The sequence below is a fragment of the Syngnathus scovelli genome, chromosome 9, assembly GCF_024217435.2.
Source record: "Syngnathus scovelli strain Florida chromosome 9, RoL_Ssco_1.2, whole genome shotgun sequence".
NCBI lineage: Eukaryota > Metazoa > Chordata > Actinopteri > Syngnathiformes > Syngnathidae > Syngnathus > Syngnathus scovelli.
In genome coordinates, this window is record NC_090855.1 from 9,101,944 (window position 1) to 9,124,176 (window position 22,233).

Here is a 22,233-nt window from a genome sequence, read left to right on the forward strand (position 1 = left end):
TTTGATTTGCTTTTTGCTGTTGCATTTTTGCAGCTTCGTGAACCGACTTCTTCATTGGCCGCTGTTTACGCCTACTTAAATCTCATTCATTGGATTAGCGCTCCCACAAACAGGACAGGAGAGATCAAGTACCGAAGGTGACAATGTTGTATTAAAAAAAAAAAAAGTCGATATTTGCCCTCAGGGTATCAATTATTTATTGCAATAGGGAGAACAAACATTTATTGCAATATCGATTTTGACCAGTGACATGTACTTATTGGAGATTTAATTAATATTCAAAATAAAAATGTTGTGGTCATTTTGAAAGAAAACAAGAAGAACAGGAATTTGTATCCATCTAGTCCCTATATGGATTGTCTTCATAAGAGTTGGAGTGATCAGAAACCAATCCCATCTGATTTTGGATCAAAACTGGTTGGATTCACCCTGGATTAGTCCCCAGGAATTTGCAGGGCACAGAAACAAAGAAAGAGTAACAAAATGTGAGTGAGTGAAAAGTGTGTTATTGTTGCCGCAACAATCTTTGCATCAATTGAAAGACTCATAGTTGCATTTGCACTACTGTAAGGGTCGTGGAATCACATTTAGATTGCGTATCATTGTACAAGCACTGTACTGAAACTTATAGCTTCTGACAGTAAAACTCAAACGCCCCCAAATCAACCTCCATAAAGCAACTCTCTTTTCAAAATCAATTGAGATAAATAAGACTATATGTTTGTGTGTCAGAAATGAGAAGGAAAATGAGTTCAATCAGTCATTTATTGCATCTCAAAGGGCTTACATGCAATGGGTAGGGACATCATACACAAAATAAATTAGACAAAAAAAAAAATGCTTATAACCCATCCATGAAAATGTTGTATCTGAATCAGCACTCTTTTGTACAACCTTGCGTTTTAAACAGTCAACTCAAATGAGGAGGTACATCATTGTATTTCTAACGCAACGCAGCACGTAGTCCAAATCCACACATAAAAATAACAAGAAAGATAACGTTGGGCAAAACGTTAACGACTGGGTTCCTGTGCTGCATACATGATCAATTAGATGTCTTACATTGGAACTACAAATTCTTGATGCCCAAGAAAAGCATTCAACAAATTGCAGTGCACTGTTAAAAATACCTCACAGATTTGGTAATTAGGCTGTAAAACACAAAGGCAGATCACTTGTTTAAATAGAAAATGTTCCATGGTACTTACCGAAACAAAACAAACAGTTGTGGAAGATTTTATTTGACTCCAATTGAATGTATTGGTCTCTACAAATAAGGATTTTTTAATAAAAAAACAAAACAAACTAAACATTACTGTGCACACATAAAAAGTGGAATTGTTTCAATGAGGGGCACTTTAAAACATTTTTTCCATGATGTATAACTTTTTCACTAAACATTGGATTTGAAAGTAAGACTTGCCTTACTCAGGCCAGGCATTAAAAGACAATTGACAAAATAGTAACAAAAAATAAGCCACAAATAAAAAGACACACAAAGCGTCAGTTGATGTTCCAAAGTCTCAAAAGCCCATACAATTTGTTTCATAATATACAATATATTTATCACATTTTTTTTCTCCAAATGATGACTGAATGACACTCACATGACTCCTCACAATTTCATGTCAGATTCACATTGATATTTCTCTTCAGCACACGTACAGTACATAATAGAGATGTAATTGTCAAATTCACCAGTGGAGTCTATGTTTATAAATTAGGACCTTTCTGTACACAGGACACAACATAGTTCTCCATTAACCACAAGGACTTAATTAAACTCTCATCCAATCAGAGCAGAAGAAGAAGGGCTCCGCCCCTTTAAGGAGACAAGACTGGGTGGAGCTTAGGACACCAAAGTACGACCATCATTCAACACAAGCAATAAATCTAATCACATACTCCTTCACTTTCACTCAAGAACATTTTCAGGATTTTTTTGTGAGATTTTGCTTGAGACAAAAAAATTGAGAACATCTAAATGAGCACGCACTTGGAATTCTTTTCTCATATATATTCGTATACTGGTTATACTCCGCTAGGTTTCACTTTCACAGTTGGTGCTACAACATCACACAGGAGGAGGAAACAGAAAGAAGATGGAGAAGAGGAGAGAGGCTCTTATTATGTCGAGAAGCAGACAAAAGAGACAGACTGGCAGGGCCACTGGCTTCCTGGGATCTTGACAGACGCCGGGTAAACGAGGGGAGCATCCGACTCTGTAGAGGAAAATATTTGCCTGCAGGACACGACAGTCTGCCCTCATTATCTCATTTTACGAAATATTATAGTACAGTTAATATATTGTAAAACTTATTATGTATTATTCTATAAAATGTAGTATATGCAGTGCTTCTACAAACCTTTCAAGACATGAATGCATGTTGTATTGGCACCAAATTGTGTTGAACTTGTTTAACATCTTCCAAAGTCTGAGAGGCAAGAATCTTAAGGATTCTTTAAGTCCACTTTATAATGTATGAAGTAATATGTAGCTATCAAAACAAAATGAAGACTGCAACATACCCGTCTTTCATTTGTGTTATAAGAAGTCCTTAAGGTCGAGCTCTGCCAGAGGATCTTTAGGCTTTTTGGGACTCTGGCTTGCAGGTCCAGGAGAAAGCTGTGAAAAGACAAGACATGTCGAGTGTTTTTGATATTATTCTGTATACTTGGCACTGATTTAAAGAATTTTACCGGGGCTCCTGATGCTGCAAGTCCTCCAGGTGCAGCTCCAACCACGCCAGCAAAAGGAGGTCTCATCATGGACTGACCCATCATTGGCTGACCCATCATGGGCTGCATCATGGGAGCTCCTGGCCCTCCAGCGGCAGGCTGAAAACAGTTGATGAGCTTTGTACAAAAGGCTAACACAAAGAAAATCAGCCTGATTTTTCAAGGAGTCCATGAAACCTTATTACAGACCTTAGATCTTGCTGAATGCAGACCATATTTATTTACTTGAAATACAGTATGGCTTCTAAACATGTCACTTAGATATAAAAATACTAGTGGCAGGACGGAACAAAGTAAAAATACTTAGCTGGTACATTTAAGTATAGATTATACTACATTCGCGTATTCAGAGAAGCTAAATGTTTGCCATCCATGGCCTTATTTCAGAAAATGGTTTGTTTTCAACTACATTTGTGGGGCACTATAGGCACAAGTTGGAAAAAAAAGTGTATTTTTATCATTAGTTAAGCTTTTTTTTTTTTTTTTTAGCAAAGCTATTGGAACACATTGGTTTGGCTGCATAAAACTGCTTAAGTGGAGGATTTGAATTAGTACTTCTACCCCCTGTCATTTATACAGAAGTACCTACTATACTTATATTTAGGTATAGAGTGTATTGAGGACTTTTACTCACCATACCAAATCCAGGCTGTGCACTCATTGGTGGTACCATTGCTCCACTAGGAGCCGCTGCTCCAGGTCCGCCAGGAGTCACTCCAGCCTGGTTGTAAATTCACAGTTTGTCAAAGCATACATGTTGTTTACTACCTAACCCCTACTTGTGCAGGTGGCATGAGGTTTGACCGCAGATTAAAGTTGAAGTTGTTCTCACCATGGGGACACCCGGCGTGGTCCAGCTTGTGGGGGCCACATGAGGGGTCCAGTTGGCTCCTCCAGTCAACTTCCTCTCACTCTGTGGATCTCTACGGGAAGGATATTAGTTAGCACTATGAATTATTTATACTGTCAACCACCGAACATGCCTTAACATCTAGGGGGAGGATGCATCACTACAATAAACTACAATTCAAAATATATTTGTATACATTTTAAAGTGGAACAATTGGGTTTGGTTCGATTAGATGCAGTCACATCATTTGAATCAAAACTATCAATTTTCAACATCCATTATCCTGTTCCAGGGCCGATTTTCCAATTGAAATAACCCCAAATAACATCAACAACACTGAAGAATTATTATGAAACATAAAATCATAGCTGTTGCATGCATATTTGGGGTTTTGGAATAAAAATTGAGAAAACAAGTATAATTGTCTTGATGTTTTTGTTTTGTGAATTTGTTTTTGTTTCATTTTAAAAAAGGAATGAACAGATGATTCACCATGGACGTATCATGGACAGTGTCTAATGTAAGAAAGCAGAAACAAAGAGTATACTTACTTTTTCTTCATTCCCAGGTCTAAAGGGAGGATAAAAAAAAGAAATGGATTTGAGTTTTTAGGGAAATCAATGATGTGTCCCATCATACAATACATGTACCTCCAACCAGGTTGGCCAGTGAAGAGTCAAGATCCCCTGCAATGGCTTTTGTTGGGGGTGGGGTGGCAGGTGGAGCAGCTGCAATGTTTTCAACTGTGACGGGAGGTCCCATGCTCCCTGCTGCACTTCCTGTTGTGCTTCCCCCGGTGCTCTGTGGCGTAACGGCGGGCATCAGCAAGTCACCTAATGCATCAAACACTTGAAAGGAAGGTGGGAAAGGTGCAACGTTAAAAAGTCACTCCAGATTACATGGTTGTTCATTTCCAATTCTAGCTAGAATGCAGGCACTGGGCAGACGTGAACGTGAAGGGGAGGGAAACAATCCAGCTGCAATAGCAACAGGACGTAGTTAAATGTGTAGGCACAAATAGTTGCCCTTAGCTTGTCACTTATAATAATAATAATATTAATATAATATAATAATATTATTATTATTATTAATTATTATTATTATTATTATTATACCGCAGATTATGAACCGCAAGACGAACTATTCGGAATGGCTAATTGTAATGACTGCAATACATGGCTCCCAATTCATTGCAATGCTATGATGCAACATTACTGGCATTTGGACAAAAATCAACACAAGAAAGGACTGGGGGAAAATAATTCCACAAACCAGTGTATTTTGTCTCATGCAGGAGACACTTACATTTTAAGCATGCACCTTAAACAAAAGCCAGACTTTAAAAAGTGCACATGCTGCAATGCACTGTGGAGTTCAACTCACCAATTACACATTAGAAGAAGCAAGCAAGAGGTAGTAGCCAGCAGAGAGGAAGGGGTGAAGATGAAGGAGGTGGGGAAGAGTGAGTGAAGCAAAAGAGAGCATGTGTGAAACTGAAGAAAGCGCAGCATGTGTGAATGGTCCACATTGAAACAAGATAAGAAAGAAATCTGATCAATCATTGAAACAGAGTCAAGGTGAGAAGTTAAGCAGTCGACAACAGTGGTAGAAGCGTGTCATCCATGCAACAGACAGCAATAATTACAGCAGCCTGGGGCTGATGCCCAAATCACTATGTTTCAGTGGACCATACACTTTTGCACATCTACTCGCAGCTAAGCAAGAATGTTTAAGAGATATGTTGAAACAGTTTGACTTTTTTTCAAGTTTCCCTGACATAAAACTTTACATGACATTAAATGCCATTTACCTGAAGCATCAAAACCACCAGAGGGCGCTGGTGTGGCTTTTGCAGGTTCTGCAGTGGCAGGTACCATTGGTACAGCTGGCACAGGTGGTGTCGGAGAGGGAAGTGAACCCAGAGTTTCGAATCCCGATTCAAGAAGATAATTCTGTGCTGGAGCTGGAGCCATGGCTGGGGCTAAGGCCGGGGCGACGGTGGGTGCCAAGGTGGGGGACATGAGGTCTGATGAAGAGACAGATCGGGTTGTGACTACCATTTGCAATATTATCCATCCATCCAGTTTTTGGAATGCTGGTCCTCATTAGGTTTGCAGGTGAGCTGCAGCCCATCCTTGCTGACTTTTGGCGAGGTACAGATCGTGTATATAAGCAATCAGTTTGTCTGCTAATGCAATTGGGAAACTCAGATTTGGAAACTGCATATTTGTAAGACTTTTTAAGGTTAAAAATAAAATCAATATATTTTTTGAGTACAATTATGATAGTAATTCACACATTTTCACGATTCGTGGACTGGCCCGGTCCTTTTCCTGCTCAAATACCAGGAGTCCACTGTTTGTATAAATATGGTGTAACCCTAAACAACTGTACCTCCTAGCAGGTCTCCTCCAGGTCCCCCAGGAGCAGAGCTCTGCGTCTCCTTCACAGACCCACCAAAGGAGTCTGGGGGGGCAATTATCCATCGTGATAGTCAACACAAATACACAATAGCACAACAGAATTTGAGTAATTTTCAACATATTGTTCAAGTAAATATTTAATTTTTTTCACTGTAACTAATGTGCTAAATACTGAAGAAAATATCAGCAGGTGATCACTATCTAATAATACAGGCCATTCCTGGCCATTGATGCCTTTTCTGTGCCATGAAAGGTTTTAAAAACAATATTTTATCATAGAATATGGTGTTGCGTCAAACATGAATAATAATAATAAAAGAAAAAAAATCCATATGAATCCATGTTCTGGATGTGACACACTTTTTGGGAGGGAGCTTATACGTATGTAGAAGCAAGTTGAGGTGGATGTTAAATTTTGGATGACAAGATAATGAACTAAATTGTGCTGATTCACAGAGCAAATACTAGTTTGAATGGGAAAAAAGAAGAAATCTACAATATCTATCAAAAAGGTATTTTTTCTTTATTTGGTGACATAATAGTGTTTTTTAATTGGTTGAATGGTTACAGTTTGCAATATCTCTATGTCCCTAACAGGACCGATTGCTCTTATTGCTCTCATGAACCAAATCCGAACAATCCAGCTCGGATTTATAATTTTATGTGTTTGAGCTTGGCACGTTGCTGAAAGTTATACATGTCATCTATCTGATAGAGTACTATACAATATCCAAGAAGGACTAGAGAACAATAGACAAAAAAAAAAAAAAAAAGAATTATTAAAAAGTGTGATAGTACATACCCAGCAGGTCAATAACTGGGGTTGGCTCTGCTTTGGTTGGAGAGGAGGCCTCAGTGGCAGGAGCAACAACAGGAGCTGGAGTTGGAGTCTGAGCTGAAGCAGGCGCAGGAGCAGGGGCAGGATGAGGGGCAGTCTCAGGACTAGGGTCTGAAGATGAGAATGATTTCAAACAGGAAAACAGACAACAAGAAAGCAGACAGATTAAGGCTCAATAATATACCTAATATTTTTCTGCAACTTTATCAGCACGGCAAGGCTAACATTCTCTAGCAAAGGAAGCAAAGCAGGAAAGCGGGCCTTCATGCATCTTTACCACCGCTTTTGAACAGGGTTGATCATGATGAGTGGAGGCTTGCTGCACCCTTCATAATTCACATAAGGAAAACAGAAGGGATGCCATTAAAGTAAAGCACCTTAACTCACCAGTGACAATGTCTCCAGTCGGAGCCGGCTCAGGCAAAGGAGAAGGCCCGCGTGAAACAGCAGGGAGGTCTAATTGACCAATGCAAGCAAGAGGCAGAGTGCGAGAAAGAAGAAAATGGTGGTGGTCGAGGAGCAAAGAAAAGTATTAGCAGAGCAGGTAGAAACAGCTCTGGTAAAAAAAAGCAGCCTTGGGGAGAACACGATGCTTGTGGATGTCATGCACAGCTCTCAGATCACTATGAGGGGAAAACAAAATTGTGTAGTAGGGAAGGACTATGTATTCGACAGGAGTGGAGGTGTGCTAAGTAGAAGAGATGAAGAGGTTTCACACACAGACATGTGAATCAGCTCCTGTACCTGCACCAAAAAGGTCTACGCTAGGTGTGGTAGCAGCTTTGGATTCTGTGGTAGAACCTTGCTCAGGCATAGAATCAAGCATATCTAGGACACACAATCATAAAATGGACATTCAGATTTGAAATCCAGCACAAACACAATGAATAGACGTGTGGGAAAGCAGAAAGATGTCAGAGGACATTGAATGCAATGTAAACACAATATCAGATTAGAAATCTAGGGAAATATTGCGAGCTTCACATTTATTAATATATATTCTGATTATATTTGTGAATTCATAAAAATTCCCAGATTAATTATACTAGTTAACGACGGAATCTAAAGCAACGTTAGAGAATTTTAAAACTACGCAATATTTCACTTAAACTTAAGAGTACAAATTATACATTTCTCAGCAGACATTATTGGAAACTTTTCACATGCAGGAGATGACTCGTTTAAATGTTGGCGGTGAATATTAGTATTTGGTGAGGAATAACAGCAAGTAGAGCCATTTTTGCTGATAAAGAGATAGGACAACAAAAAATCTGAGGTAAACTATGACTTTACCTCACCAAAAACAAATTTCAGTTTTTTTGTGCTCTAGCTTGCCATGGGCGGTCAAGATGCTTGCTTGAATGGCCAAAGCAAACAAATGAAGTGTTCACCACCATCTATGGGCAGCGCACAGCAAAAATCTGTGAGCAAGAGATATTGCAATAGGGCAGCATATCACTATTTTTGTCTAAAATAAGCTCCTCAATTCACTTCAGCATAGTTCTTTGGAGTCAAAATGCCCCAAGATGGTGGCAGAACATTACTTTTATCTAAATGAAGCTCCCCATCTCCCTTCAACATAGCTCATTGGCACCAAGAGATGTCATAAAATGTCACAGTAGGAGTATTTTAATTTCTATGCCCTGAGCACATAAACTGGAACATTTCAAACCGGGAAAATGCAGCGGTGTAGAAATTTGAGATACAGTGACTGATGTTCCAATTTCATTATTAAGGACCTCTAGCGCAAGGGCAATCAAGATCAAAATATCATCATCATATAATGCAGAGTGACTGGGAGAGCAGAATGAAAGCAAAAGGACATTACCACCAAAGAAATCTAGAGTCGGAGCGGCTGCAGACTCTGTGGTGGTGGTGTCTGTGGTGCTAGTGGTGGTGGTGACAGAAGGAGTGGGGGCTGCGGCGGGTGTGGCGACAGGGACAGCGATGGCCGGCGCCTCACTAGAGGTGGGAGGTGTGATGGCAGTGGCTCCCGTGTCAGTGGGTCGCATAGCAAACAGGTCCAGCCCTGGAGTAATGTCCGCACTCCCCTCGGTCGTAGCAAAAGGGTCTTCAGCAGGAGAAGCAGCAGGGGTTGGAATGGAAGGGTTAGACGTGATTTGATGAGAAAAGAAGGGAAGGGGGTGGAGGATTAAAACGTGACTATATCTGTGAGCCAAGGTGGATGTCTTAACAAGACTTGGAAACCATGAAAGAAAGGCAATTGAGCACACATCACTGGAGGACTGAAAAAAAGAAGCCCTTTTAAAGGCTGTATTATTATTATAAGTATGTATTAATGTTTTTGTATAAAATTCACCCACCAGATTCACCAAATGCATCAGTAGCAGGACCCGCAGCCACAGCGACAGGACCATCTCCTGGGGAAGGTGCAAATGCATCTAGTGTATCACAGCAACACAACCAAACAACACATGGAGAAACAGATGGAATGAACAAAAACAAACAAACAAACAAACAAACAAAAACATGAGAGGTCAGTATCAGGGAAAGGCAAAGAATACAAGAAGTACGCAGCCCAAGTCATTTCTTTGACTGTACCATCAGTTCTTGGAAGAAAATTTTAAGGGGCTGCATAAAGTTGTATTCAGTGAGATGAGGTCAATTGTCACAAGTTGTTTGTACTCTGTGACAAGTGGGGGTATGTTAAGTTCAGGGATGTACTAGGATAATTCTTTCTTTGATAGAGATGCTACATTTGGTCTTCAGATTTGGCAGCAGTGAATGTGAAATAAACACAACATAGCCAATATCAACTCAGAAAAATAGATGATAAATAGAGTTGACAGAGAGAAGAGAGAGAAGAGATTACTGTATTTTGTCTCAGTTTTGTGTCTTAATACAATTTTAGATTTTTGACTCAACCCTTATGTATTGCGACCAATTCATCTTCTTTACGCATTATCAGAACTTTAAAAAAATAGAAAATTAATCATGATGATCATGTTGATTTAGGGATTTAAAAACAGGCTGCATGTATTGAGAAAATCTTTGAGTGTGCTTGCAAATGGAACAAAAGCAGCATATATATCTTGACATTGGGAGAGATTTATGAAAATAAAATGTTGCAGATGTTTCCTAATTATTGTAAGACATTAAATAACCAATGTCTTCAAAAAAATAATACAATAAATTATTAAGAATTTATTGAAGGTAATTTGAGCAAATATGTCATATATATATATATATATATATATATATATATATATATATATATATATATATATATATATATATATATATATATATATATGAATACATATATATACACACATATTTCACTCGCTATGTATATATATATAGACATATACATAGCGACTGAAAAATTGTAGCGACAGAGTGTACACACTGTCTCTGCAATTTTTCACTCGCAATCAACAGCTTTTACAATGGATTACTCCAATATTAAAACCTTGTGCAGATGAGCCACCCAGCTGTCTACATTTTCAACTGACCAACCTCCAAAAAAGTCGATATCTCTAACTGAAGCAGCAGTGGGAGCAGTGACAGGCAGGGAGATGGGCACTGGCATGGCTGCAGCAGTGGAAGCGGCAGCTGTAGATGCAGCCACTGCAGTGGCAGCTGCAGCATCAGGGGCAAGCTCTTTTTTTGCTTGTTTAGCTTCAGAAGCATTGTTAGTTGCAGCAGGAGTGGCTATAAGACACCATCCACAGAGTATAAAAAAAATTTGAAGAGGGCAGCAGAGAACTTTTTTCTTGTAATGACTATATCAAAGACAACTCATGGTAAATCTAAAATGTAATTATTAAGATCCATAATACGATTGTAGAAAGAGATGATTAGATTACTCACCGTCAGCCAAAAGATCTGCACAACAAAAGGCAAAACGTTGACCATTAATGAATGGCATTGTTAAAAGATAACAAGGACACGCTTAAGCAAGTATTAATGAATGTAAAACCAAAATGTTGCTAATTTGTTTTTGCAATGTGAAAAGATGGGATTGAACAATTGGGCAGCATGCCTTGCATGTGAAGTGCAAGCTCTTTGATTTGTTCCGAGTGATGCGCATGATAGACCGCGATATAGCGAGGGTCACACTCTATATGATTTTCAAATAATGCTCAGGAATTTTTCTCACCTCCCCATGCGGTTGTTGTGGAAGGCGGTGCAGTCCCACCAGCTGAGGACGAAGACATGGGATCTAGATCCAACAAGAAGCCATCATCAAGGGCACTACACAGAAAAAAAGAGAAGCAAGCAAATATTATTTCATCTTATAAATATCACATATAATAAATAAATACAAAAAATGAAAATGGAATAACGTAGACAAATTAAATATCCTTTTACTATTTTTCAACCACTGCCTATTTTGTGATGTTACACCGCACAAACATCCAAACCATAATGACAATTTTAACGTTAAATAAATGTAACTTAAGTTGTTTCACTGGCACTTACCTGCTGGCGGTAGTGGTGGGAGTGACAGCTGTGGGTGTGATAGAGGGAGGTGGAGGTTTAGCAGGGGGCCCCGGTCGAGCAGGGGGGCCCCCAGTGCCAGCAGGCGGTGCAGGCTTGGGTGGTGCAGAAGATGGGGTGGTAGTTGCTGAGCTGTTATTGGCCACTGTGTCCTATTAACAGACAACATGGTTAAATAAAGTGGCATATTTGAATGCTAACGAAGATGATGTGGATTTCCAATCCATCCCTCTGTTGAGGTCTTATTTAGTGTATGTAAGTACTTAATGTTATTGGTTGTGTCTTACCTTGGTGGGTGACCTACAAAAACAAGAATGGCAAACAGGTTAGGAAAGAGTAAGACTGACATCATACGTTCAGTATAAAGTGTCTTAAATATTCGGTGAATTTATACAGGCAGAATTTAAAACATGATACTAAATCATTGCATCTTAGACTCATTTCCACTTCAACGCAGGGAACTTGAAGAATGTGACAATTGTCCAGCCTGTACTCCTTTGTAAAAGTGGAGCCTGAGAGTAAGTAACAATGATTTAATGACAAATATACACTGACCGTAAACCTGCACAATCATTACTATAGACATATTATAATTCAACCACTGCAAGAATAATAATAGCTCAAGTATAAAAAACAAACACCTTGTTGTCATTGTAAATTCAGTATTGTCTTTGATTTCATTGGATTGTACAAATTTACCAGCAGCTTTGTATTAGTGTATGATTAACAATATTTACAAATGTGGGTTCTATTAAAATAAATAAATAAATAAATAAATGAACGAATACATAAATAAATACATGAATGAATACATTTAAAAAAATGTACTATTGAAGAACAAGGTGAACGCAGCTTTGGTTTAATATTGTTATATTGATGGTATGATTTTAAATGGATATGGTCACTTCTATTCAGTAAAAAAATCTCTGTAAAGGAAAGAAAAACTGGTGGGAAATAAAATGTAAATATAAAAAAAGCAGGTAATGGTATAAATTCAGCATTTCGAGTGACAGAGAATACTTACTTATCCTCTCTGTATTGTATTGGACAAAGATCAGAAGAACATTAGGTTAAATGTTTGACCGTCATAACATGAACAAAGTGGATAAATACAAAGTTTAATTAAAGCAGCCTCAAAAAACTATTTTGTTATCAATTCAACATGTCGTTGAGTTCATGCAAACCAACCTTAAGCCTACAAGTGATCACCATCGCGCTAATGTTAAATGATTTCTTTTTTTACCATTAAAACAAACAACACACAAACTTACGGCTTCTTTCCTTCCAAAGTGTTGAGGTGAGTTTCAAGTGATTCTAAAAGACTTTCTGGGGCCTGTGGGGAAAATAGTATGGCAAAAAATTAAGCTCTATCTCCGTTCTTTGGAAATTATGTCATATGTATATGCAGAATGTATTAAGTATACAAAATTCCATCATTGTGCATTGTTCACCATTGGTTAAATGCTTAAAAAACATGTTCATGCAACCCATAATTTCAAGAAGCAACAGATTGAACAGAGAGGAAAATTAGGTTGAAATGCCACATTGAACTTGCCAACGCTGCTATTCATTTTGTGCTTTGTATTTTGTTTCAGATTTTTAGTTCATATAATGCATCATACTATTTGGGGCCTATGTTGTCGCTTAATATAATATGTTATAAGTATAATAATTATGATTAGATTCTACGGTCTTGTTTATTTTCACAATCAGTTCCTTGTCTTACTCTGAATCTAACCCCATCTGTCTCATTTTGGTGATTATGGTAGTCTAGCACAATTTGGTTTTAGTTGTTTTTCTTGCCGGGCATGTTATCCTAGATGTCATGTTTGGTCATTCCTTATATATTTTTGGTGGTGCCATGTTCAGATATAAAAAAAAATTCAAGACTGAATAATGGTCATGTTACACTGTCTTGTTTGTACTGATGTGGCTCTCCTTCAAAAAGATGACGATAATCAATGGGGCAAGGATCTGGGAGACTGACACGTATTAATACCGACATTTAATCCATTAGTCATGTAGCACGTCTGATCGTGTTAGATGGTACTTAACAATGTTTGCAAGGCTGTTAGGATTAATTATTCTGCTCATTTACAGAACATTGCGGTTTATGCACCACTTATGCTATAATGCGCCTTTGAGGGTCAAAACGGAATCTATTGGCAATGCAAGCCGGATCCAAAAAAATGGGAGAACTGACAAATATTCACACTACTATCATTAAATGTGTGTAATTCTTTAAAATCTTACTGCTTAAGTCATCTCCTTGATAAAACCTACCAAAGCTATACAAGTCTCTCAAAAGGTTTGTACTGACTGTTTCTTTGAGTGAGAACAAAATATAATAAGAGAAAATATAGTGTATACAACTTTCAATATCTACTTTGTCTTTTGAAAAATACACTTTAGATGTAGAGCTGAAGAAAGTGTGACTAATAAGTTTTGCATGTCAGTGTACACCTATGCAAAACATCTGAGTAGACAAAGCTGTAACAAACTTACTTGAGTCAGTTCAGGTATGTCATTCTTGTCTATTCCCACTTGCTGGAAACACAAAACAAAGACATTTCAGCCAGTATGGAATGAGTGCTAGAGCAATGGGCACATCCGCATATTACCTCTGCAAGTTTGAAGAATTCAGATACCCGAGTCATGCGAGTCAGAAATCTCTTGTAGATCTCGAGTCCATCTTTACACTGGCTTCTCTTCATCTGGAAAAATTTCTCTAAAAGACATAGTCGCGACGATGTTAAAATGGACTTACTGTGTATATTAGGTAGTAGTAGCTTTCCTTTTTTTGCCAGTAATGAATTTATGTTTCTAAAACACAAAGTTAGTAACCTTCCGTAATGTGTTGACCCAGAAACATGTAGGAACAAATTGTCTACATAAATATAAGGAAGATGTCAAACTCAATCGGTGGTCTTCACCACTAGATGATATTTAATTAACATGCATTTGCCAGGAAAGAAAATGAAGGTGAACGGAAAAACTGTACCTAGTAGATTGATGATGCCATCATTGTAGCAAGCATATAACTTTATCAGGTCTTTGAACAGTAGAAGAAAGCAGGCATTTATTACTCCATTGTTTAATTCCGGTTGGTGTACCTTTGGACATAATTATAACTGATGAGATGAAAGAAATATGCATTAAAGTGATGTAACCGGTGAAGATTGCTTCAAGTAACTCACATCAAAATCCAGCAGAGCATCAATCTGACCCTGCAGGATAGGCATTCCTTTCAGCAACTTCTCAACTGTCATGGTCCTCATTGCTCCATCAGCGCTGTGATGGAAAGAGATAATAAGACATTCTGTTTCAATATATTGAGACATTTTAAGCTGAAGATCTGAAAAACGTCAGGGCGGCTTAGTCCAAGCATGCAGCAGCTTGCAATTAGTAGATTTACAAAAACAATCTGTGATGATGATAAGCATTGAGTAAAACTGTTCTGAATCCAAAATACAGATCATATGTCATCCTACATGTGTGATTTAATGTGCTTTTTTCATCAAAAGTAATATTTGATGGGTAAAGGAACAGAAATGAGAAACTGTACCCTTTCTTGACTCTGACAAAATCGAAAGACATCTGTCTGTAGGCAAAGGACTTCTCATTGAGATAACGGCTGTAGCGTCTGATAAAGGTGGACATGTCATAGCCTGAGAAAGACATACACGCACACACATTGATGTATGCCCAAAAATACTGGAGGAGCGCGATGTCAGCATTGTAATTTACAATATTAAAAATAATTAAATACTGTAAATCACAACATTTTGTTTATTGATTGCACCCGTCAGTAAAAAAAATACGCAAACATATAACTTGTACCACTTGCTACCCACCATGGGAGCCTGTTTTGTCCAGAAAATTGGCAAGGTTGAACAAAGAATTCCTCGATGAAAGGAATTGCAGGAATTTCTGAAAGAGCACGCATACAGCAATGTATAAATCCACAATACAGAGTTATACAGTTGATTTGGACATGATTGGAGGAGTATTATGTATTACCAAACCTAAGGTGAGTTACACTGATTTGGCATATTGAAATTTTTGCGTGTTCTGGGAGGAGTTTATGCAAATAGATCAATTGCACGTGCAATGTATTTATCAAATTAAAGGTTGATTTGGTATGTTGAAGTACCGCCTCGGAAAGAATTAAACAAAACAAGGCTTTTATGTAATTGTTGGCTCTTTGTTGGCTTTTTTCTCAAAGTCTGTAAAATGTTTGTCTGCCTTGTCCACTCACACTTCCAATCGCATTACTTCAAACTTCAATTTGCTTTTACAGTGTTCTCACAACTGTTTTATGTTAATACCTACGGAAAGCACACATATCTCTTTTAAAAATGTTGGTCTCCAAAACTTTTACAACTGTACTTAGAGTGAGTGGCAAAGCAATTTAGTCTCTCCTATAAAGAGTCTTACTAAATCAGGTCCTTTGTTTCTCAGCCTGGACGGTCTATGTGTGTATTGTTACCTCATTGCCGTGCACCATGAGATGGTGTGTAGTAATCAGGGCCTTGAAAACCACCACCCAACTGGCATTGCCCGCCCTCTCTATCAGTGTATCGGCCATCTGAGGGACGCTCACACTGGAATCCTGAGAGGCCTGGATCAGGTCTGGGAATTAAAGAAGAGAGAACTTTAGGAGACAGATGCAGGAGCAACCCCTTTGTTGAAATCAAGACAACAGGAAAAAAATGCAGTGATTCAGATGAGATGACATTCAAGAAGGTGGAGGTATAAATTAACAGCTGCTTAAATGGGATATTCAATTTCATACGCACCATTAAACATGTAATTGAAGACCTTTACTCCACTGCCCACATTTCATTTGCCAAATAACACAGCTATTGGAGGAATATCTTGGTTAGCATGTTTTCGCCGAGCATGATTGGGTTTTGTCTGGGTACTCTGGTTTCCTTCTTATGTTATATTGCAAAAGTGTTTGTCATAATCCTACTTAAATTTTATTTTTTTAAATTGCTGAAGTTTTTTGTTGTGTGTAACTCTATAGTTACCTTTGACCCCAATGAGGACAGAAAGATTGAATTGATAGGTGAGTGTCATTTTTAATACTTTTTTTTTAAATCTATAATAACTTGTGTGTTGCTTATACCTTGTATTGCTGTAACGCTTGATTCTAATCTAGATTGATTATAATGATCCTATTTTTTCTTAATAGCACCCATGCCAGTACATTGTTATTGCGATTGCGGCGACACATTATTAGTAGGGTAAAACTAACCTGTCTCGCGACGGCCCAGTGAAAAGCCCTGTTAATGTGAATTCATCCCTCTTACTTCATCACAAACTATCTCTGACACTATCTATGTTAGTGACTCAAGCCAGAGTGCTGCACTATTAACAAAATTATTATGTATCTGGACGAGTGCTGCGCAACCACTGCCTGATTGGAATTTATCTGGCTGTTACTCCGTTCATTTGTGAAACTTGTCATTACTACCCACAGAGGAACAATGGGACATTCCACTGCAGAAAGCATCAGAATCTGCATTACCACAGTCTCGACTATTAAAAGAAGCATTTTCACTGAATACTCAGGAGAAATAGACATCTACCACAGAGCCTCATGCCGCAGTATGAGGCTGTAAATCACTGGTTTGACCATCTGCAGTATTTTGTCAAGAAAAACAATCATTTGATGTACTGCACACAGGGAATCATTCAGTACCATGCATGCAATAGTTGGTTTGTTTTTTTGTTCACAAGCACCAAATAATCCCTGGTGTGTGAATACAAATTGTTATTAGTTAATCCGCTGATTATCAATGCACACGTAATTTAATTTCTTGCAAGCATCCTGGATAGGGTAAGCAGGGAAGGCAGCACTCTGGAATGTGGTTGTTGCAAATGAAATATCTTCAAGGTCACTTGTATTCAAGCCTACAACCATCGACGATGTAACATTCAGGATGCAGCAATGATGGCTGTACACGCTGTCGTCTGTAGTGAAGCTGCAAATACACACCCATACTACACACAAAATAAGCCTGCCAGGCCTGATGAGTCATCATCCCACACTTCTCCTGTGTGTGTCTCGTTCTTTACGTCCCACTGAGGCTGGCAGACTGTGGCACTGATTATTCCAACTGCTGCATAAACCTGTGCCATACCATACTGAAAATCATGCAACTGCACATAAGACGTGGCTCTAACCTGGCATTGTGATTGGTTAGCTCTGTTAAACTTAAGAAGGCATTAACAACTTGCCTATGTATTATTAATGGCAGGGCTTTTGTTTAGGCTCCAAAGACCGCATCAGATGTCTTGACTGACCCAAAAGGATATCATGCAGTGTTTTGTAAAAAAAAAAAAATACACGGGGGAAAAAAGGCAGTTATCAATTAGGAAACATGAACAATCAATACAACAAAAAAGACACATGAATCAGAATATACAGAACTATTTATATAATGATCAAGAAATTAATTCTGATGATATAGTGAGGTATCTGTGAAATGTTTCAAATATATTTTTTCTTGACAAGATTTATGAACTGGACATCATCAAAAGAATGGCAGACTAAAGGGCTTAGCTTGATGGAGGACATGTTTCACAGACTTCAGCAAAGTGCTTTGGCAGACATCACTGACTGTATTGATTTACCAAACAAAAAGTCTGCGCAACCACTTTGGCTCTTTCGCTAATAAACGTGAAGCAATATAACCCATCCGTCAGCCCCCTGATATTTTGAGGTGCACACCACTGGGTAAGATTTTTCAGTCTTTTTTGTTAGGACTTCTTCCTTCAGAAAGTCACCTTTCTTGTCTATTATTTTAGTTTATGGTTCTGGCAAAGCTGATTTACAGTGTTACAAACAAAAACAGAATGTAGATATGATTTTTAAGAGGTGAGGGGGTCGTGGCTAGGAATCGGAATTTCGCTGTCTACGTCACTGTTATTCAATTAGCGGCCCGTGGGCTACATGCCGCCCAGATCTAACACCCGTGTGGCTGAGCCTGTAGCCAGCTTATTTGAATTGATTTGCGCCAAATGTTTATGGCCCCTCTACATTTCTTGATTTGAAAATTTGACCCGACTGAATTGGTCACTGGACAACCCGTTCTACTCACTTCAAAGATGCCCTACTAGAATTTATTTAGGACTGATACGGTTAACAACTTGACATAATCATAAGATGTCAACGTCAGTTAACAACTGACGTTGACATCTTATGATTATTTCTGAAGTGCTGACTGGAATCATTATTTCTACTAATACTTGCTCAAACTTTGAGTTGTCCAACATGTTCGCCCCTTGGGGTGGAAACTGTTACACTCTTTTCTTATGTCGTGCAAACTTTTTCAGCTTGTTGTCCAAACATGCTCCATCAGTATCTGCTTGCAAAATGTTGTAAGGATGAAGAAATAAGACCCAATGCAGCTGGGCGGAACCTGGGTGGAACCAGTTTGCAGAAGCCACCCCAAACCTGTTTACACTCAACCCCACCCTGAAAAGGCTGCTGCAGAGAGAAGTAGCAGTTGCTTTCAAGCATTTATGTGTTACACAACGTGATGCTGGCTCTTCCCGTTAGCAAACCTTAAATAGCCAAAGTGTTTCTTGTGGTTCTTGGGAAAGATAGAATGACTGCGGAAATCCCCATTAAATACTCTACAGAATTTAGGGGGTATTCGAGGGGAATTTTGTCTATTAATTCAGAAGAATACCTGCGAGGTCATAGGCTAATGATGTTGGACAATGCCTCACAATATCTGGGGTACTATAGTTCAACTCAAAGATTTTCAAAGTCCTTTCACACTTACACTCATCCAATTGTACTTTGTTGGGAGCATTAAATTACAGAAAATGTCGGTCTGACTCTGTGATGAATGTCCGTCTACTATTTGCTGAATGCCAGCTTCATCACTTAACAAGACCACTTTCCTTTGTTAGTAACAGCAGCAACATTACTCTCTATGGTAGCAGATGTGTTCTGAATGGACCAATGATTGTGCAGTAGGTTGGGAAATGAGATCATTTGAGAAATGCAACATAGTTGTGTATTCCGTCACAGATGCAAGATCCTGGTGCTATTTGCATTTTCATTAACCAGAACTTAACAACAAAGACAGACTGTAAAGCGCATCACAGCTGAATTACAGTGACCACATGACCATAGAGTAACAGTATTTCAACAAGTGCAATGTATAAGCAATGTTGTACTCACATGTTGACATTAAGTTAGTAATTGCGGTGGCAACAAATACTGTATGCAACAAACCGACAAGGATAATATGGATAAAGCAACTACGAGTCATATAGAAACATACAGAGATTAAGATGCAAACATTAGCGGTGCTTACTGTATTTGGGTACTGTATAATGTTTTAGGTGTATACAAATCAGAACACAACATTGATGTAGAAAGGGTTCTGGATGTGCGAGAGCATGGAGGGTGATACAAGTCATGCTGCATAAGTGATGCTTTGGTGAGTTACACATGAATGGACCATGAAAGTACGCTGTTTATTTATAGCTCCTCTCACCCGCAAGCATCACAGAGGGAGAAAAAAGAAAACACCCAGAATGCACTGTGCCCCATTGCCAATGTGGTGTGCCAGCTAAACAACAGTGGAGGTTGAAAATTGCATCTTAGGAAAAGCTCGAATCTCGTGGATGTAGATATCTACAGTCATAGTCATCAAAGACCTAAAAAAATGGAGATCCTACGCGACCTCTTTTTGGGCAGTGGACCCATGATTCCACCATGAGCTAGTTCCGTTGCTGGGTGTTATTTCAGCTTTTTGTGAACGTTTGCCCAGCAGAGTTGATGGTGGGTCGCTCATTGTTGCTCTTCCTGTCTTGTCCATGTATTTGAGGATTATGCAAATTAAGCAACTTTAATGATGAAATCATGTGCATCATTGGATTCTAAAAGGAAATCCATACACAACACAAACTAGAGATTTAAAATGGAAAATAATTCTCAAGTAAAGTCAACAATGCCACCTGTTTTGCAACAACAGAAGTTACTGTGTGTACTTTCTGGGTGAGAGTCACGTCAACAAATTGCTAGGGCAAACTTTTAGTAAGTCAAACTTGCTATGCTTTACTCAATTCTATTCATCATTCTGATGCATTTTCTTAGTTTGACACATTGATTAAGAGAGATTTTTCTCTATTGATTCAAGTTTCACAGCTTCAGTTTCCTGACATTTCCCAGACTAATTGTCTCAAAATGTGAAGAGAGAATTCACTTCGATGCGCTCTTGATAGCCTTGTGTGGCTAGATTCAGTGCTTCTGCCTCACAGTCAAGCAATTCTAGCTGTTCTCTAACTCCAATTTCCTTCCAAATGGCCAAAACAATAACGGAATACCGTGCACCGATAGAAGTTTATGTGGGTGTAAACGGTTGTTAGGAGTGTGTGCAGTAGATCAATAGCTGTAGCATGTCTCAAAACCTGCACGTCTCAATTTTCAACAGAATCCAACAAATTTAGTTCCAAGAATAGGATGTGCGCCATTGAACAAGGCAAGCAGTGACAGCAATTTAAGGCGACGCCTCTGTCCGTGGTAGTAAAATCGCTTAGTTATAACCTTTTCAATTATGTATTCACCTGCAACAAAGCAGCATGGGGCATCACGCCTTCAGCATGATTGACAATGCGTTGTATGGCGTTATCAAGACCTCAGTTTATTGGGATACTTATTTCCAATTATGGTGTAAGACGGTGCTAGCGTCCATTGCTGTAGAATAAATCCATGTGATGACACACAGCTGACTGCATGGGGGAGGCAACCACCATGACTTTGGTGCATGGCCTACATGCACAAGATACATACATGGATAGATGGATAGATGAGTAGACAGACAGACAGACAAACATGGGCACACACAGAGAGTAGCCTACTCACATTCCAGGTGTTTTTTCTTTGGGGCTGTTTGCTCATGTGTGGTGGATTTACACACAGCTCGAGACACCTCCGACCCAGTCAAGCTGTATTGGGCCGCGGCGATGCGGTCCGTTAGTGTCTGACCCGACATCTTCTTCTCTCGGTGGAGTCCACCCTCAACGATCGAGTGGTCCTACCCCCCCACCTCCACTTAAATATGAAGAGGAGACTCAGTACTCCCAGCTGCTGAACTCCAAGTCAAACAATTCTATTACATAACATTGGTAGAAGTGATTGATCAGTCCAAGCATGCGTCTTGGGGGAAAATAAAGTATATATATATTTATTTTTACAGGACGCTGACACCTCGATAGTGTAGTCTGAATATTCAAATGAAAAGATCACCGTCAATCTTTGGACCCTTGTTATTTTTCCGCCTGTGAGACAAAATGCTCGTTTTTGGATGATGCTCGTTTTTGGATGATGCTCTTGAAGCTTCCCCCTCCTCTCAGTCTTACAGCATCCGGCCTCCTGCTTAATCCTCGCAGCCTCTCCGACAGTCCTTGTTTGAGCAGAGGAGCATCAGGCCCGGGTTGGGAGCATCCCCATCCAGAGCAACGCTTTTCCTCTTCTTTCTTTGGCACCTCCTCCCCTGGACGCTTCCTCTGTGCTGCAGCCCCCTCCCCACCAACGAAACCGGGTGAAGCACGCTTAAAACCCCGAATATTCTTGCGTCTTTTTTGGGGGGGTTGTATTCGTGTCCTCTTCGGTCTTGTTATTTATTTATTTTTGCATTTGTCGCCGCGCCCCGCCCTTTCGCCATGTCACGTGACAGTGCCGTGCCAATGCCAAAACTGCCGCTGCCTCTTTCTACCATCGCGAGAACTGCGGCGGACGAAAACAGAAAGGACGCGAAGGGTTAATGAATGAAGCTCGTTGACATTCAGGGCTTGAAGGTGATTAGGGACATCCCGCGACCCTTGACACACCCCTTGCAGTCACCATCATGTTTTATCGCTGTCCGTGGTGCTGATCTTGTGCATGCAAC

General features: G+C 39.2%; 1 protein-coding gene across 2 annotated transcripts; it reads right to left on the reverse strand.

Moving 5' to 3' along the window:
• Nucleotides 1–747: 747 nt before the first annotated feature.
• On the reverse strand, nt 748–21,991 carry LOC125974746 (clathrin coat assembly protein AP180). Of its 2 annotated transcripts, none has more exons than XM_049729524.2 (29): nt 21,207–21,991; nt 15,804–15,946; nt 15,169–15,244; nt 14,880–14,982; nt 14,512–14,605; nt 14,316–14,427; nt 13,936–14,042; nt 13,820–13,861; nt 12,586–12,647; nt 12,339–12,347; nt 11,602–11,614; nt 11,297–11,466; nt 10,974–11,068; nt 10,685–10,699; nt 10,331–10,525; nt 9,175–9,252; nt 8,814–8,921; nt 7,595–7,678; nt 7,238–7,306; nt 6,815–6,961; nt 5,984–6,055; nt 5,400–5,615; nt 4,240–4,422; nt 4,141–4,159; nt 3,572–3,662; nt 3,374–3,460; nt 2,701–2,838; nt 2,530–2,626; nt 748–2,242 (listed from the first exon to the last, which is right to left on the reverse strand). In XM_049729524.2, the coding sequence occupies exons 1-28, from the start codon at nt 21,334–21,336 to the stop codon at nt 2,546–2,548; spliced, it is 2,739 nt and encodes a 912-aa protein (XP_049585481.1). In that variant the 5' UTR covers nt 21,337–21,991; the 3' UTR covers nt 748–2,242; nt 2,530–2,545. The 2 variants fall into 2 exon arrangements, with proteins under 2 accessions (XP_049585481.1, XP_049585479.1); XM_049729522.2 differs by having other exon boundaries at nt 4,240–4,437; nt 8,679–8,921; nt 21,207–21,990.
• Nucleotides 21,992–22,233: the final 242 nt, after the last annotated feature.

What these genes read in the sequence shown, in the direction of transcription:
- LOC125974746 (XM_049729522.2), bottom strand. Translation starts at nt 21,336, where the DNA reads ATGTCGGGTCAGACACTAACGGACCGCATCGCCGCGGCCCAATACAGC. An exon ending in AAAGAAAAAACACCTGGAAT is followed by an intron (nt 15,947 to 21,206) that starts GTGAGTAGGCTA and finishes TTTAATTCCCAG; the next exon opens with ACCTGATCCAGGCCTCTCAG. An exon ending in CCACGCCGGGTGTCCCCATG is followed by an intron (nt 3,461 to 3,571) that starts GTGAGAACAACT and finishes ATTTACAACCAG; the next exon opens with GCTGGAGTGACTCCTGGCGG.